This window comes from Onychostoma macrolepis, chromosome 24 (genome assembly GCF_012432095.1).
Source record: "Onychostoma macrolepis isolate SWU-2019 chromosome 24, ASM1243209v1, whole genome shotgun sequence".
NCBI classification, from domain to species: Eukaryota; Metazoa; Chordata; class Actinopteri; order Cypriniformes; family Cyprinidae; genus Onychostoma; species Onychostoma macrolepis.
In genome coordinates this window covers 25,718,061-25,734,886 of record NC_081178.1, presented here as the reverse complement: position 1 = coordinate 25,734,886, position 16,826 = coordinate 25,718,061, and the positions used below count along the sequence as shown (strand labels likewise).

Below are 16,826 nucleotides of genomic sequence, written 5' to 3'. Positions count from 1 at the left end.
CATGACGTATGCAGAGCTATGACCTCACTCTATTTGGCTTGGGTCTACTGTTTTGTGCTTGGTGCCATTTTTTTGCACGCCGTTCTGTTTTTCATTCCCTGCCCTCTTCCTCTTAAGGCCAGCTGTGGAAACAGCGCTCCTGCACCCACACAAACAAGCTCTGTTCTCCTCTTCTCCTTTATCAGTCTGAGCAGGAGACCTCAGTCTACCTTCAGCCCCATCATGGTACATTTACGCAGGAATCCAGCCAATGCACTTACGCTTTTACTCACTGCCTTTACGGCACAGTGGCCATAAAAAGCAGTCATTAACTCTCCCAAAGACTTCTTTTGTTTTCTGTCATCATTCTGGCTTGCCTAGCATTCTGGTGGGCTTGACTTACTTAAGTTAGGTCAAACGATGCTCTGAGAGACTGTTTTGTCAAGATAAGAGGGGAAGATGAAGAGAAGAAACACTTAGAGTGATGGTTATGCTGATCGTCAACAACATTTTAGCGCAGTTTGGACATAGAACCTTGTATTCAAGTCTAAACATGTCCTTAGAGCAACATCCTTTGTTCTCAAATAAACATAGACTTAACCGACCACTAAAACCCAGAAGGAAATCATTGCTTGGTGAGAATCTTATTCAAGGACCCAGCCTTAACTCTAAAACAAGAATCTGATTGATTGATAGGATAGTTGTTCTTGACATAGACATGACTTTCATTTCTGGTGCCAAAAAAACTTGATATTTAGGCCTCAAATTATGCATTTCATCCCATTTGTGATAGGCTTCATTACACTCTCTTCGCAGCCATAATAAGACATTGTGGCCTTTTACTGAGACTACACTAATCCACGTCACCCAACAGTCAATATATGGAATTACGTTACCAAAGCGTACACTTAAAAGTGAAAGGACAGGTCCATTGTTTAGGAATGGGTTCGGACTGAGATTAAACCTTTTTGATTTTAGGTTTAGATTATTGCTACACTCTAAAAAAATTATGGGTTAAATACAACCCAGTGCTGGGTGAAATATGGACAAACCCAGCAATTGGGTTGTTTTGACCCAGTGTAGGGTAAGGTATTCCAGCTTCAACAAGTATATTGCTTCAGCAACATGCCGTACTTGAGCAAAACGCATCACTGTTACAGACAGATGTAAGTCCAAGTTGCTGTAAAATCCTAACCAAATTCACTCTTTTAAAAAAGGGAGTGCACTTTGTTGTAAATCAGAAATTGGTCTGAATACAGCTTGGGAAGATGCTTTGGTGCGGTAATGTGTGAAGATCTTTGACAGTAGCATCCGAGCTCAAGATGGAGAGCATCAGTCTTGTTCAGATCTGTCTGTTCTGCTCTCTCCTTCCTCTTTCAGCTGGTAATTTCTCCCTGCTCTTATGGCTTGCTGAATGATACCTCCACCTAGAGACACACACACACACACACACACACGCAAGCACAGATTTTCTCTCTACTTTAAATCCCACCTAGGTAAACCCAAGCGTGACCAGACCTTTGAAAAATTGATGCAAGCATTATCCAGCCAAAGATTTGGGGGTTTAAGAAGTCGTTTCCTCCTCAGTGGTGCCGTGAGAATCAAAGGTGTGTTATCGGATTTCAGCAGTCTGTCACAGAATCACAGTCACCGTTGCACAGCCATAGTCACAGCGGAGGTAACATTATACTGTACTACAAGCTCTCCTCAAGACATCCTTTTCGCTGAGGCTTTGAAAAACAGCAGGCTTCTCCTGCCTGCACATAAAGTCTTAGCACCTTCGGAAATCTTGTTTATGGCATTTTTTAGTCAGGCGCGGCACTTGTTCCCTAACACAGATGGACCTTGTAAAGCTGGAGTGGGAGGTATTAGAATAAGATGCAGATGGAACATCAGTAGTCGCCTCAAGGCCAGTGCTGCTCACGAAAAAAATTTCTTTAAGCATTCTAGCCACATTCTCATTTCTGTTTTTAAAGACTACTCTGCACAGGCTGCGCACAGTTTCATACCATTCCACAAGCTCAGAGGATCCTGAGTGCCAACTTGGCCCTGCTAATCATCTGCAGGGCATTATGGGATTGACTGCAGAGGCCATTTTGCATTCGGAGAAAGACTTTTTCCCAGAGAGGTCTGCGTAGAACAGTATTGGCTAATCTATTTCTTTGGGAACTTGCAGGTGTCTGAAACTGCGAATGGGATTTGCCGTTAACAGATCAAGAAAAAAACAGCAGGGACCGATTTTAAAATGGAGTTTGGACCCTGAAGCCAAGAAGAGAGGTGTAAAGCATTCTCATCAAGTATAGAGTCCCAATTTCTCAGACCAGACACCTCTCCACCTGCCCCAGGTCTTAAACCACCTCCTCGCTCCTCCCGGTTTCCGCCTGCTTCATTTTACGACCCCAGAAGAGACAGCGGACAGATTGTTTTTAATGCATTCCCCTCCTCTCTCTGTCTATCTTTGCCCTCTTCAACTGTTCAGAATCTTTTGCCCTTTACCACTGGTCTGTTGTTAGGGATTGGGAACCTTCATGAAGTCTCTGAGGCCCCTTCACACACACACACACACACACACACTTTCAACCATAATAGTGGTGAAAATAGCCTGCCAATCCAAAGGGGAAATTAAAACAAAAAGGATGAATCTAATTCTCAGAGACATTCGCTTCGCTGCCTTGCAATGTTAACTGACAAGCCTGTCCGCAGGGATAGTAATGGCTATGCAATCCAGAATGGTCAGATGGGAAAGGTAGCTCTTATTTGCACGCCTGGGGTTAAAACAATCAACCACACGCTAACAATTTATCACAGACTCAGGGTTTGATAGCGTGTTACTACCCAGAACACCCTGTTACCTACACCCCCCGCAAGCATTCAGAGAAACAAAATATGACCAAGTTGACGCCAATCTCTGGCGTGGTCTACAATAGAGCAGAAAACTTTATCCATCACCATAGGGAAATATTAGGTTCGATGTGCCCTTTTCAAAACAATCACTCTTTTCTTATCTCATCCTTTGAGATGGAGATGGCTGTGAGGATATACAAGTTATTGTTGTCCTCAAGAAAGTGTAAACAAGTAAAGCTGTAAGCTGTTGAGGGACACTGACCCAAACATCATGTGTAAAAAAACACCAACAAACTGTCACATAGATGCCCATGCAGAAAAAGGTTAACATTTCCACGAAGGAAGCTGAATTTTTTTCTATTTTAACACCTCAAGCCTTTAGGGGACAAGGTAGCAGCTCGCTCACCATAACTGTCTACCGTTCTCCATAGTATGTGACAAGCGTTAACCAAGCCTACTGTAATGGGCTCCTGCAGCCGCTAGCTGCGTTTGGAACGGTAATAACCTCACTGCTGTCACTCAAAATGTTGGTGAGACAGACAAAAAAAAGAGCTGGGGTTGGGACCAGAGTCCGTTACAACAGTACAAAGAATGAAAACACTCCCTGATGGAGTTATTAGCTTACATGCGACTGTTGCAGCGTGTAGAGGGAGGGACCGTGACTTGAGGCTATGGCTAAAAAGTTAGCCCTGAGTTTTATGATAACTGAGTAACGGATCAGTGGTGCTTTTGTTTATTGTTTACTATATCTTTTGACTGGTTGAAACAGGTTTTGTTGAGAAGGACAATCTTTTTGTTTTTAAAGAATACAGCACAGTTTATGCAACAAAATAAAAGAAAAAAAAGAAATGAAACTTGGGTGGGAAAGTACATAATGCATGTGTACTGTTGACCTCCTGAACTGTTCCCAAATTCTTGTCAACATCAGAATTAAAAGAAGAAAATAAAAAAAAAATAAAAAAAAACAGGTGCAAATAATGTCTGATGTTCCCTAGAGACAGATGTGTCTATCCAAATATCCACCCTTCATCCTTCATCCCTAAACCCAAGTGATTAGAGAAGCACCATTTAATAATGGGTGGCACAGAGTGCATGTGGTGTAGGGCTGGCGAAGGGTGTGGACATGTCAAGCAGTTCAATACTTTTCAATTCAGTGAGAGAAATTACTCCAACCCAGCCCCAGTGGCCACAATTGCAGAGAGGTCTTAAGCATCATGCTTAATCTTTTTTAGACATATTTTTAGATGCTAATCAATTTTGAATGGGTGCAGTGCAGGAGACCACGCCACACGCTTTCATAAATGGCAATTATGATTAACATTGATGGATTTCGCGTGTCCGCTTTCATTAGCACTGCTAATTAGGCTGTTTGGAGAGACACAGATTCCCAACAATCACATTAATGAATTCCAGTATTTTGAGGGAATTATTGCGCATTGCACTACTAGCAGTTTCACTACAGTCTTTAATAATAGGCAAATAACCAGATGAAAGAGGTAGCAGTAATGGCTGAGAAAGTATACCATAGGATACAAGATTGCTCTTGCAATTTCCACTCTGAGTGCAATCACATTTGACCTCCGTTAGCAAGCTTTCCATTTTTTGTTTACACCTCTGAGACAAGCACTTGTTCTTCCTCTTAACCAAATCCAAACTTGTTCAAAACATTCATTTTTGCCAGGGAAAAGTAAAGTGGGCCACAAGACAAAGAGGGCACTGTGCTACCACTACATTATTAATTCTCCTCTACAACAGTGCACGTCAGCAAACAATTATGTTTCCCCTCATTCCATCATCTGTCATTATCCATTAAAGCAATTTTGCTGGAAAACAGAAAGCTTTATGGGTTAGAATTCGAAGAAACACAGAAGGCATATTAGACCATAAAATGCCCTCATTTAGAATCTAACATCCTGCTCTCGTTGGAGGAAGGAGCAAGAGCAATTAATTAGAGTTCTGCCCAGGGGGCAAAATGGCTAATATGCATTTACTGATTAAGTGAAACACATACACTAAGCGAGCCACATAACAGAGCTCGGTTAGGCTACATCAGAGTGCCATACTTCTTCGCTAATGTAGAATTCCCAAATGATCCAATATAAACACAGCTGAAGGAGCTTGAGGAAGTTTTGTCTCCAACCAGTAGGGCAGGATGGATATCTGTGTATCATCCACTGACAGGATATGATGAGGAACTGCACTAAATTGGCTTTACTTTACCCCAGAGATTTAACCTGAGTGTAGCAATGACATGGTGGAGCAAAAACAATTTCTTTAACAATAAACCTACTGCAGTTTAGGAAAAATAAGTTATTAACTTTGCTAGAGCTAAACGATGTTGAAATTTAACCGTGGAATTTAATAATGTATAACTATACAGCTAAGGCAGTACTTAAATTGTGGGTTAGGTTGCCACTTAATTTCGTGTTGATGTCAAATGTTTTGAGAACCAGTGCTGTATGATGAGTGCTGAACCAGTGCTGAAACCTATGTAAACGACATGTTTACATAGGATTCAGCTAAAAATACAATTTAAATAATATATAGTCATTGTTGTTGTACATCGGAGAGAAAGAGCAAACAAAAATCCACTTTAGTACAAGAATAGGACAATGGAAAAAGAAATTGCACTATATGGTGTACAAGGGACACAGGTCTTCATTCGGTCTCTGTCAGGAGCCCATTTCACTGGTCATTACTAAGAGAATAGCCACCATTTGTCCCACCTTGACATCTGATGGGGGTATTATTACTGAGCCAGAGTGGCCCCAGCCCTCTGGAGATGGGTCCATGGTTAAGAAGATGAAAAGTCAAGCTATAGAAAAGGACGTGGATTGAGTTTGAGGGAGGGAGGTGGCCGGCAGGGGTTGGGGCAGATGTGCACTATCCTCTATTAAAAATACCCCCCCCCCCCCTCAAATTCACCCAGTCAACCGGTGTCTCCCACCTTTGGGCTGCCGCTGATTCTGCAGTGGTAGAAGGTGAAGTGAGCCTCCTCTAATGAGGACTAAATTCATTCCTATTATCTGCAGAGAGAATCGGGGTCAGCTTTAAGGTAATACCTTTTGCTATGCTAATTACAATGCTAATTATTTGGTGATATATAACAAGATCCCGCAGGCTAAAATGTCTGACCCATGTCACTAGTCCAACAGCAAAAAAGAAAAAGAATAGACAATTATTATAGATGTATATCTAAGTACATTATTCAATAAAATAGCCCACAAATCCAATTTGGCATAGCTGTAAACTGATGACAAGGATATTACCTAGTGACTTTCAGAGTAGGGTTAAAATCAGACCCAAATAACGACTGTGCATGTACAGTATGAGACAATGAGCTTGTGTAAAGAAAACAACCATTATTAAACTCTCTGGCCCAATTACATACTGCAGTATAATACATACTCTCAAGTAAGTAATTAACAGAATACTTAGGGAGGTCAACTAGAGGTAAACCAGTGGGTGGCATCCATGAGAGAAAGAGAGAGGTACACAGAAAGAGACAGATTGAGAAAGAATGTGCTACAGGCTCATGGATGAGAGCATGAGGTCCCCCAGGTCTATGTCCTGGGTCACTTGAAGTTTTCCCCTAATGTCTCGTGTTTCTTCAAGAGGAAAACTGTGCTTATAACTGCACTGGGAGTAATTCAATTAACTTGCTTTCCTTGCGCGCCTTGCCCCCTCTCCTCTCCTCTCCTTCACCCCCCTCCAGGCTTGTACAATGTAGACAGCAGATGGGGCCAAGGAATGGATACAAAGTGCTGCCTTTGACCAAGTCAGCATCATATCTCATGGGAACAGTGTCATGGTCAACTGTGAGACAAGGAATTGGGACACACACAAACCCTTTAGATGCCGATTCTTGATTACATAAGAGGAAGAAGGAGAACAAAAGAGAATTCTTTGCTTTGTCAAATCTCTGACATTTGTTTCAACATCTCACAATTCGTTTCCTTACTCTTTCTGTGTCCTTATTCATTATCACATACATTCTCACTTTATCTCCTTCCTTTCCGTTATCTTCAAAAAGGAAAGCGAGTTCCTGGAATTACACACTCCAGAGGGCACACACTGAGACAGCCAGGTGGTGTGTTGTTTTCTTTCCATTGCAATTCCGGTGCATTCTGCTGTGGCCCGGGCAATGTGCTTGTGTCAAAGTGTGTGTACGCATATGTGTGGTGTCTTGTCGCGCGGCAGTTTGATCAAAGCGCCGATGCCAAAGTTTGGAGGGCAAAATGACCTCTCCATTCACAAACCCACACTGCCACCGCCAACTTGGAGACCTTGTGAAAGATAATTAGCTCAGTATGCATGCTATGACCAGCAGACCTGCTGGAAACTGGAGGAGAGGAAAGGAAAGGAGGGACTGACAGACTTAAGCTGGCATCGAGGCTGAAACATTACAAGACCACGAACATCCCACCAAGGGGTTGATTTAAAAACAGGTCAGTTTGCAGCTTTTGGGACATGTGCTATTTAATTGCGAATTATGGTGTGAGAAAAGTACCACATTCGCACACCAACAAACCCCCTAAAACGAACACCAACCTGCTGAAAGACAAGACCAAGAGAAAAGCAAACAAAAAGGGGCGGGCAAGCGGCATTTGAACTGCCTCAGCTCAATCAGAGAGCCTTTGCCTCATTCATCACTGTCTCTTTTCAGCCATCAAACTCACTACCAACACTGTCGCAGTGAAAACGAAGACGGACGGCCCTCGGCTGCACTCAAACTGGAGCAAACAAATAAGAATGAGATGAAAGTTAAGTTCTTAAAACAAGATCTCACAGCCTAAATTTACAACAAAAAACACAACGAAGCTGAAAAACTCAATTTGCCATCTTAGCGTGGGGCCCAAGTGGAGCTGAACCTTGTCAAACCTAAATCCCCATCCAACTGGTCCCTTAAGCTCAGAGCAGTGTGGGCTGAACCATAGCTGGGCAGGAACCCCATCAATCAAAAATAAAGGGCCATTTGCGGCTCTGGCAGCAAACTAAACAAGGCCAGCATGTGCAGACATGGTGCATTAGCTCTCCAATAGGACCACATCAATTAAAGCTTAGGCCCTTCTGATGTTCTCTAGGAGAGCTTAAAAAACCAGGTTGTCTCGAATCAGATCTTTAACCAATCTTGCTGAGAACCTCAACTCTTGGCTCCTAAGCAGTGGTAATTTCCCCTCATTCACTCTCTATCTGTGTTTCTCGTAAGTTCTCGGATTCCATAAATGGGCCTCTGAATGGAAACATCTTGCCCTGTTGCTAATGAGCTTCATCTAAACAAAATTAGGGATTTATGTTCCACTGCAACTTTACATGCGTAATGCAGCAGCTCAGACATGAAGAAGTTTTACTTTTTGTAGATGACTCCTTTTTCCTGCGCTGTTGTATTTCATATTGCCATTGCTAAATAGCAAAGATATTTCACACTTAAGGTTACATTTTATAAGACAATATATATATATATATATATATATATATCCATGCAAGATAAGTCATCAATATGTGTGTCTTTAAAGACTTTCAATTAAAATTTTTAGGTGTGCGCTAGCATTCTGACATTACGTAAATGCCAAGTGGTCTTCGACAACAGTTTTCCTTTACAACAGATTTTCTTACTTACTTTTTACCATATCACAAAGTCATATCTTCACATCTTAATGCAGCTGGAACAAAACAGAAATGAGCAACAAGATTTACTCAGCTGATCACAGCAGAAAACAGAATCTTCCATATTGGGAAACCTGTTCAGTGTGGAAAGCTGGAGAAACCTTTGCCAGATTCTCTTTAGAATCTTCATCATTCTTCTGTCAGTGGGATAATTTTGAGATTTGCTTCTGTGCTTTACTGAAACAAGGGAGGAGGTTTGCTACAACTTTGTTAATTCCTAATTGATTTTGCTTACTCCTTCTTCAAGCGCCATTTATCCAACTATAACTAACACATCCTGTAGTGTTTTTTTTATTTGAATCATCCACTTTTTTTCCACCTTCCGCCTCCTCCCTTTCATCTACTCACTTTCTAACACTCGCTTCCTTTTCTTCCCCACTTCCCTACTTCATCACTCTCTCCTCCCCTCATAGATAAGCTCACGCTGAGTGGCGAAGTGCCTAGGCTTTCTGAGAGAGAGACGGAGAGCGAGAGAACGAGGAGGACATGAATCAAGCCAGTGACAGAACAGCAGGGAGGACAGCAGATGTCACTGAGAGAGAGAGCTTTTCAATCAGCCTGTCCTTCCAACACACGGGCCAAGGTGAAATGCTTTAGTGGCGGAAAACCCCTTGCCCTGACACACACATGCAGAAAGATTCACACCGCTTTAATCTTTCTCATTAGCCAGACCACTTTACAACCTCAAGTTCCTCAGTGTCATGCGAGAGGGTTAGAGGGCCGAGGAGAAAATGAGGTGATGAAATGCATGCCAAAGAGTGAAAAAGGCATGACTGTGGAAAATACAGAACAACAACAATTGTTTCAGAACTATAAAATTAATGTGGATAGCATAGCTCAGACGTGATGCAACATTGTTGAGGTCTCCTCTAAAAGGCCTTTTTCAATTAGTTGGCCTAATAATGACTGTTTTCAAACAGGTTTTACAAACATATGTCATTGGTCGATCCGACAAATAGCCACGCCCCAAACTCATGTCATTGGGTAAACTGTTGCTATGTTAGACTGTTCAGGATTCTCAAACAAACAGCAATGTTTTGAAAGCACCACAAAGCCTGAAGGCAATCAACCTTCAGGAGAGAAATTGCATACATCATCTTTTTCCAGCTCAGTTTTTCTCAACAGTATGTGGGCATTATTGTATATGTTTTTCAGCGTATATTCTCCATCTGGACTGGCTTTAGTAACACCACCTCGCTCTTGCTCCATATGACAGCTGCTGCCTCCTTTCCCTGTACCCAGAATCCAGCGCAGAGCCAGAACAAATGTGATTTAGAAGCAGTCTAGGGATAAGAAACAACCTCTCAACACAGCAAACTGCTCAGCGCGGTAGCAAAAGCCCCTGCTTTACGGTCTGCTTTCTGTCTGCTCTGCGACACAAAGCACATCAACCGTTAAGGGAAAAAATGCCATCTTTGTGAAATGAAACAGGAGCGGTACACCTGTTTTAGGATCACTGAGTTTGACTCTCTGCCTCTGTGCCTGGCCCAGCGCTGCTTTTGATCCTATGATGGCTTCCCTGACCCTCCCTGAGAATAGATCACCGTGCTTATGTTTGTTAACAGGGGCCATAAGTATTTAAAACAATCTCTGTCAGCCCAAGCCTCCTCCACAGCCCAGAGGTAAAAGCATTCCCTGCCTTTAAAAACCCTCATCGTTGAGGATGAAAGGAGGTCCATTGCATTCCATACTTCTTTGGTTTTCCCTTCTGTGACAACCGCTGATGAATGTTCATGCCATACGGCTCTCTCTGTGTTTATTCGTTGTGGAGGAGTGGAGAAGGCCAGCGTTAGGTGTCTGGAAGAAGCAGGGAGAGTTACGGCCATTCCCAGCCTGGCTATGGAACCTCTCAGTGGGGGAGAGGAGACCCACGGGGCCCCTGCTCCACTGGAGCCCATGCAAACACTGGATCAAGACCCTGCCTGAGTGGAAGGGCCGTGTTGATATTTAAACACCGGTGAGGTCTACTGTTTTACCCTTTCTCTTCTCGCCTCGGTTTGTCGGCTACAACATTATTTCATACCAACAGCAGGACATCTGTGCAAATGAATGGTAGCAGAGCCATTGAGTGTGTTTCTATATGAATTAAACCCATAACTAAATCAAAGGCATCTACTGTTAGAGTCTCCATGACTAATCAGCTTTGTCTTAGTCTCCGAGCAACACAGATACAGGATGTGTGGTTTGTTTGGCCAGCCAAGAGTGTATTTGCTCTCTCTGCAGGACATGTGGCACTTTGTGGGCTGACCCAGCAGGGCGGCGCTGAAGGTTGGTCACTGTAAAGCTGTGCTTTCAGTCTTAGGGTTAGCCAAGGGCCTTCTAGTGGCCTCCTTTGGGACCAATCTTGAGCAAGCATTCTCTGAATCTTGACTATTCACAAGAGCAAACACATGCACAAATCTAAACCGACCGGCCATTGTTGTGTATTCTCTGACTAGGTACAAAGAATATTGCTTCAAGCAGTAAAGCTTATCTCTTTTGAGAGCAAAGCTACACTCTGTCCTTTGCCACGTTTCAACAATTCCTCCATCCAATGCATCCCCTTACCGCTTCAAGACAGGAATGTAACAATCGGGAGGAAATGTTTCCAGTTTTAGTTTGGTCAGCGGATTGGGGCGCATCAATGATTCATAGTGCTGTCAGAGGAATGTGTTATCAGGAGAGGACGGCCTCTGACACAACACAGTACACACACAGAGACACACACTTTGACCTCACTGAAGTCCATCTGCTTTAATAACACTAAATACACCAATGTGACAATCTAGAATGCTGTCATCTATTTTTTTTTTAAATGTGCAGTCCAGCCAGGTCATTTGATCAAACTGGAAAATAAATAAATTCATATATGTAAATATATAATTTTTAAATTATTTATAATATTTATCTATATACACACAATCAAAAGTAAATAAAATAAATCCTCTCTCAGTCTGTCCATTTGTTCCAGTCACAAACAAAACATGCCAGAGATCATCATACGCGTGCAACACCCAGTGTTGACTCGGATCCGGCAGCTGTTTTTTTTCACAAGTGGACACGAAGCATTTCTTGTTTGCTTTGTTGATAACGGACATGTTATGCTGAGCATGTGCGTTCCATTTGTTGCTAATTAGATTGCGAGCGGCGCACTGAAGCGTGTGTTGTAGCTTCCCTCGCTCGGCAGTCCATCTGATAAAGAAGCCATTTCGGCCATCAACAGTTTCCATTATGCAAGAGGCCCTTAATGTGTGTCCAGCTGAATCTGGGAGTCAAGAAAACACCCCCTAATCTGCAGAAACCAGATCCACCAAACAGATGTCTATCTGGTCTCCGAATTGAATTAGCGATAGAGATGGTGGAGGTGGTGGGGCGTCAATCTCGGTGGCTCATAACTTTTGGCCAATCATGACCGAAATCATTAAACAACTTTAAATTTGTTTGAATGGCCGTTCTCCACAGCAATTTAAAATGATAGATTGAAGCGGAGAAATTATAGAGTGGCACTGAATGCAAGTGAATGGCATATGTTGCCTTGGGGGGGAAATACAACCGCAGCACGTTTTAAGGAGGGGAAGAAAGCCCTGAAGCAGAGTTTTAGCGTAAAACGCAGTTCTGAGGGCACGAGTGTGTCTTCAAGTTAGCACTTAACATAACTTGTACTGCTATTTTATGAACCATGACCACATGCACAGGCTTAATGCAAAACCAAATTATACAAAAAGCATTTCGGAGTTACGGATGAACACAAAAAAAGCAAAGCACAAAATGACATCTGCAATCCACTTATATTGCTAATTAGGTGGTTGGATGGGCTGAAAATGAGAGGAACTAGTGATGACAGCCACAAATAAAAGTTGTTTAGGGGTGGAGCAAGTTAATATATTTTAATAGATTTTAAAGACATTTGGATTAAAGAGCACTAGTGAATCAGTGGGGAAAAAGGCTGGTACCCAGTGCAAAAATGACAAAAAGTCGGAAGCACTCGATAATCCTCAATTGTTTTCCCTACAACTTCATAATCCTAAACAGTTCCCAGCACACTTTAAAGAGCTCATGTTAAACTCGTTTCTATCCTCTGACTGCCTCGGGAGCTAAACGTGCAATTCTTTAACTTGGCTTGTTCGAACACAGGCAAACCATTGCTGGATAATTTCATTAGGAGGGCTCATTATGTCCTCACCATGTGTCTATCCACACTCCATTCACTCTAAGTATCCCCTGGTTGGAGATTTGTGAGTGTGTGCGTATCTGTGACCGGAGGGGGGTCTGGTCGTTTCTGGGCAGCGAAACCTGAACTCTCAGAAGAGACGGACCCCCTATGAGCAGACAGCGCGGGGTCATCTGGGGCTGTAAATCTCTGTAGGGTTACAGAGCCATAAAAAGGTAAAGATCCTGATAAACGGTGCCATTAATACGAGGCATTCAGCGAACACAAAAGACTTCAGGCGGAAGACTATCTGGGTGGAGGGGATACAGTAACAGAGTCGGCCACACTCTGACAGTACAATGACGTCCCTCAGACCCGCCAGCACAAACAAAGGAAACAGACGGAACGAGAAGGAGAAAGAGAGGAGCGAGAGAGGACTGGACTCAGTGGAAACAAGCTGCAGCAATCAAACCACGTGTCAACTGTTGAATCATGAAGTAAAAATAAAAACTAGTCAATACTTTATTGTTTCACCTTTTGGCATGACAGATCTGCCAGCACAATGTGTAGAGGAAACTCCAACACAAACAAGTGTTGACAGAAATTGTGTTATTTTTTTTTACCACATTTACACCAAAAAAATGCTTGTGGAAAACCTTAATGAAATCAGCACTAAAAGAAGCCAAGCACACATGAGGCTCTCTGCTCCACACCAGCTGAACGTCTTGCAGATGCTCAAGCAGTGCCAGCAGGTGGCGCACCTCCACACTAAATAGTGAACACTTAACACTTACTTGCACTCTCTGTCTTCCAGGTCAAAGTGTGGGTTGAAGTTGATCAAAATCCTCTGGTTCGGTCCTGGAGCTGTAATCACCCATGTGCATTTCTGAGACGGGTAGTAAGACACCGGATAACCGGGTGAAGTGAGGTAATTCGCGCTAGTGATTCTGATATTGTCCCCACATTTGTCTGAAAGAAAAGAATAGAAAACTTTCATTCGTGCTGTAAATCTGGTCACCGATATACACTATGTTGTGTTTTGGATGATTGTCCCCAGTACGGGACTAGCTGAACCAGGTTTATAAGAAAGATCCTTCTGATCAACCAGCTCTTTCACAAGCAACAATGCACAACTATACTGTATATAATACAGTGAATACACTGAGTACTTACAGTGATAAGAAAATGAAAACAGTTTTAACATGGTTTTCCATGGTGCAGTCGCATTCCATGTTCATTGTGACACTGTCTTAAATGATTTATTTTTGAACACCTAATACAATACCAGTACTGTATAGTTTGACATGAGAATGACTGTGCCGTTTCTCTCCAAGCATTCACTGAAACAGAGAAAAGCTCCTCTAGTCATTTCTGACCCATTTCTAAGCACTAAATAAAGGCTTGATATTTTCGCCTACATTTAATGTCATTATGTGGGAGGGAAGCATGACCTTTGTCTCTCCCATATTTTATTTATTTGCTCTTTCAACCTCTCTTCAGCTGATCAACACTGAATTTCATCATATCCATCAACAACAAACAAACTTAAGAAGCACCACATGGCTCACAGTCTAACGGAGATGTTTACATATAAACACCAACTTTTTATTTAATTAACACCAACACATTCAGACAAAAAATACCATAGGGCAAAACTGCCAGCATAAAATATATGTAATTATGCCAAAACAACTCAAGATATTTCAGTGTAAAGAATTATCTCTTGCAAACAGAATGAACTAGATGTTTTAAATTTGGTCTAGTAAAGTATAATGCATTCAAAAAAAGATAGAAGTAAATGACCTTTTTGTGATTTTATCGTTAGAGGCTTTTGTGTTGAGGTTAATATTATTGAGAGCGAATCATGACCCCTATAATCACTCTTAAAAACACAGAATTTGTTATGCTCAATCATTAGTTTAATTCATAAATGTACAGTATGCGCATGAGCTCATAAAAACTTAAGTGACAAAACCACAAGCAAGTGGAAATTTCGCTTGAAGCCTTCTAGACTTTATTCCGGACAGACTTGATACACATTATGTGACTTTATGTGAATTAGCAAAACACGCGGACGAGTGCACAAACAGGACTGAAAACTACATGACTAATTACAATAAAACGTCTAAAATGGACTAGTAGATAATACTTTTCCCAAAGTTTATAAATAGTATTACACCTACATTTAACTAAACTTATTCACGACAACGGGGCAAAATTATTATTTATAATTGCAGTTCGTAATATCAGACCCGTAATATTACAGTTAGGCGTCAGATTCTCTGAAATAATGTTGAAATGTAGTCTCCCAAATTTGGCCGAGATTAGAGTCAGTAACACAAAACTTTTTAGACGAACAGAAAACTTTATGTAGCACTTTATAATAAACTTTTTTTTAATAACACGTTATTAATAAAAATAACATGATACTCAACTAATGCGTAGTTAATCTATATTAAAATATGAATACAGTATTTATGAAAATATGGGTTGCATTACATTTTGAAATATTTGAAAGCACATTAACGTTGCTTTCATCTTTTAAGAAATATAACGCAATAAGCTTATATTTTTTTCATTATAATAAATGTAAAATAATAATATAATGTAAAATAATATATTTGATAAATATTCGCCATTTGCTAAACATTACTATTATTAATTGAAGTTATTATAAAATATATCTACAATGTGAATACATTTGAGCACAATCAGCGCGTTGGTTGTACAACAACTGAATATCGGAGCGGTTAAAATGATCTGACTGGTCATCCGGTGTCCGAAACAGGCGGCAGGTGAGAGCAGGTGACCAGGCTAAAGTCGCAACCCTTCATTTTCAGGCTTTCCCCATCTAATCCCAAGAAAAGTCATTAAACACCCCGGTGACTGAGTTTCGGTTGACACTCACCATTTTTTGAAGCACTGACGATGAGAAAGATTCCCGTAAAGAGGATCAACACTAATCCACAATGCATCCTCGATTCCTTGAGTTCTGCGTGTGAAAATAATACAAATTTAAAAAATGAAGAAAAAAGAAAATCCTTAAATGGTCGTATAGGGGTAATTCCTCTCGTTCGGAAGGAAGGAAACCAAAAGAAGGCGTAAAAGGGTCTGAGAGCTGTAGAAATGCGGGGTTTTGTGCGTCTTCAGGTCGCTTGCATCCTGCCATTCAGCTCCGGCTTCCTCTGCGATCTCCCAGCCGCGCTCCTCTCTCCTTTGCCATTTCCTTCAGCCTGTTAAAGAATGACAGAAACAACGTTGCAGCTCCGCGAAATAGACGAGCAAACGGGCGTAATCCTGTGCGTAAAGTGGGCGAGCGAAATCGCGTGTAGCTAGACTTTGGCTAAAAGTGGCTTGGATACGCGAATCAGCCTCCGCGTAGTAGCCCGGCGTTCTGCTTAGTCTCAAAATCTGAGTGAGGAACACAAACATCTGGCGATTGGCTTTGCCATAACAGCGTCTTAAACAAGGGATACACCCCCTAAATTACGCTTCTCTTCTTCCTAGAGTTTGTTGCTCTGCAGTGTGCCAGACGCGCAGGGGATTCTCATTGGTTTGATTACACATATGCAAAGCCCGACCTATATGGAGCCCAACCTCTCGTATAAAAGAGCCCAGAGACCTATGTGAGACACTGTCCAGCCCTCGCGCGCCGTGGAAGTGTGGCACGGGTGCTGCTGTCCTTTATATCAAGCGGCGACTGAACTTGCTGACCAAAAATAAATAACTAGATTCGATACAATAACACCAGCCACTTTTAGCTCTCAAAATGAGAAAAGCACAAAGCCGCTGTATATATTTTGCATACGGAAACCGTTTCAGATAAAGCGCAAAACTGTAAAACTGCCTTTTATTTGATCGGTATTGAATCTCATTTGAATCGTTTCTGTCTTAACTATATTGTTTTAGTAGGCTATGCATTTTCATGTCTTTGCGTAGCCTATTTGTACACATGCAGACACAAAATTAAAGACGAAACGAACATTATAGTCACCACCAGCATGCATACATGCGGATGCATTATTATTCTTATAGTTGTTGTTACAATGTAGCTAATCCAGAACTTCGTTCAATATTGCACAATTCTGATCAATAGGAGGATGTATTTATTCAAATATGGAAATATGTCCATATAGGGGCAACCTGCTTTTTTCCTTTAAGGGTTTATCACACTGTTGCAACCACGTCTCGTTTACGCTGCATGGTG

General features: G+C 41.8%; 1 protein-coding gene across 4 annotated transcripts in view; it reads right to left on the bottom strand.

Moving 5' to 3' along the window:
• nrp1a (neuropilin 1a) overlaps positions 1–16,554 on the bottom strand; it is a 64,517-nt gene extending 47,963 nt beyond the window's left edge. For 2 of the 4 annotated variants that reach the window (XM_058765168.1, XM_058765169.1), the window contains exons 1-2: positions 15,528–16,554; positions 13,414–13,588 (exon numbers count right to left, since the gene is read on the bottom strand). In XM_058765168.1, the coding sequence (XP_058621151.1) occupies positions 13,414–13,588; positions 15,528–15,594 (242 nt within the window). In that variant the 5' untranslated portion in view covers positions 15,595–16,554. The remainder of the gene's footprint in view (positions 1–13,413; positions 13,589–15,527) is intronic. The other 2 variants (XM_058765171.1, XM_058765170.1) reach the window with 2 other exon arrangements.
• Between the last annotated feature and the right edge of the window lie 272 nt (positions 16,555–16,826).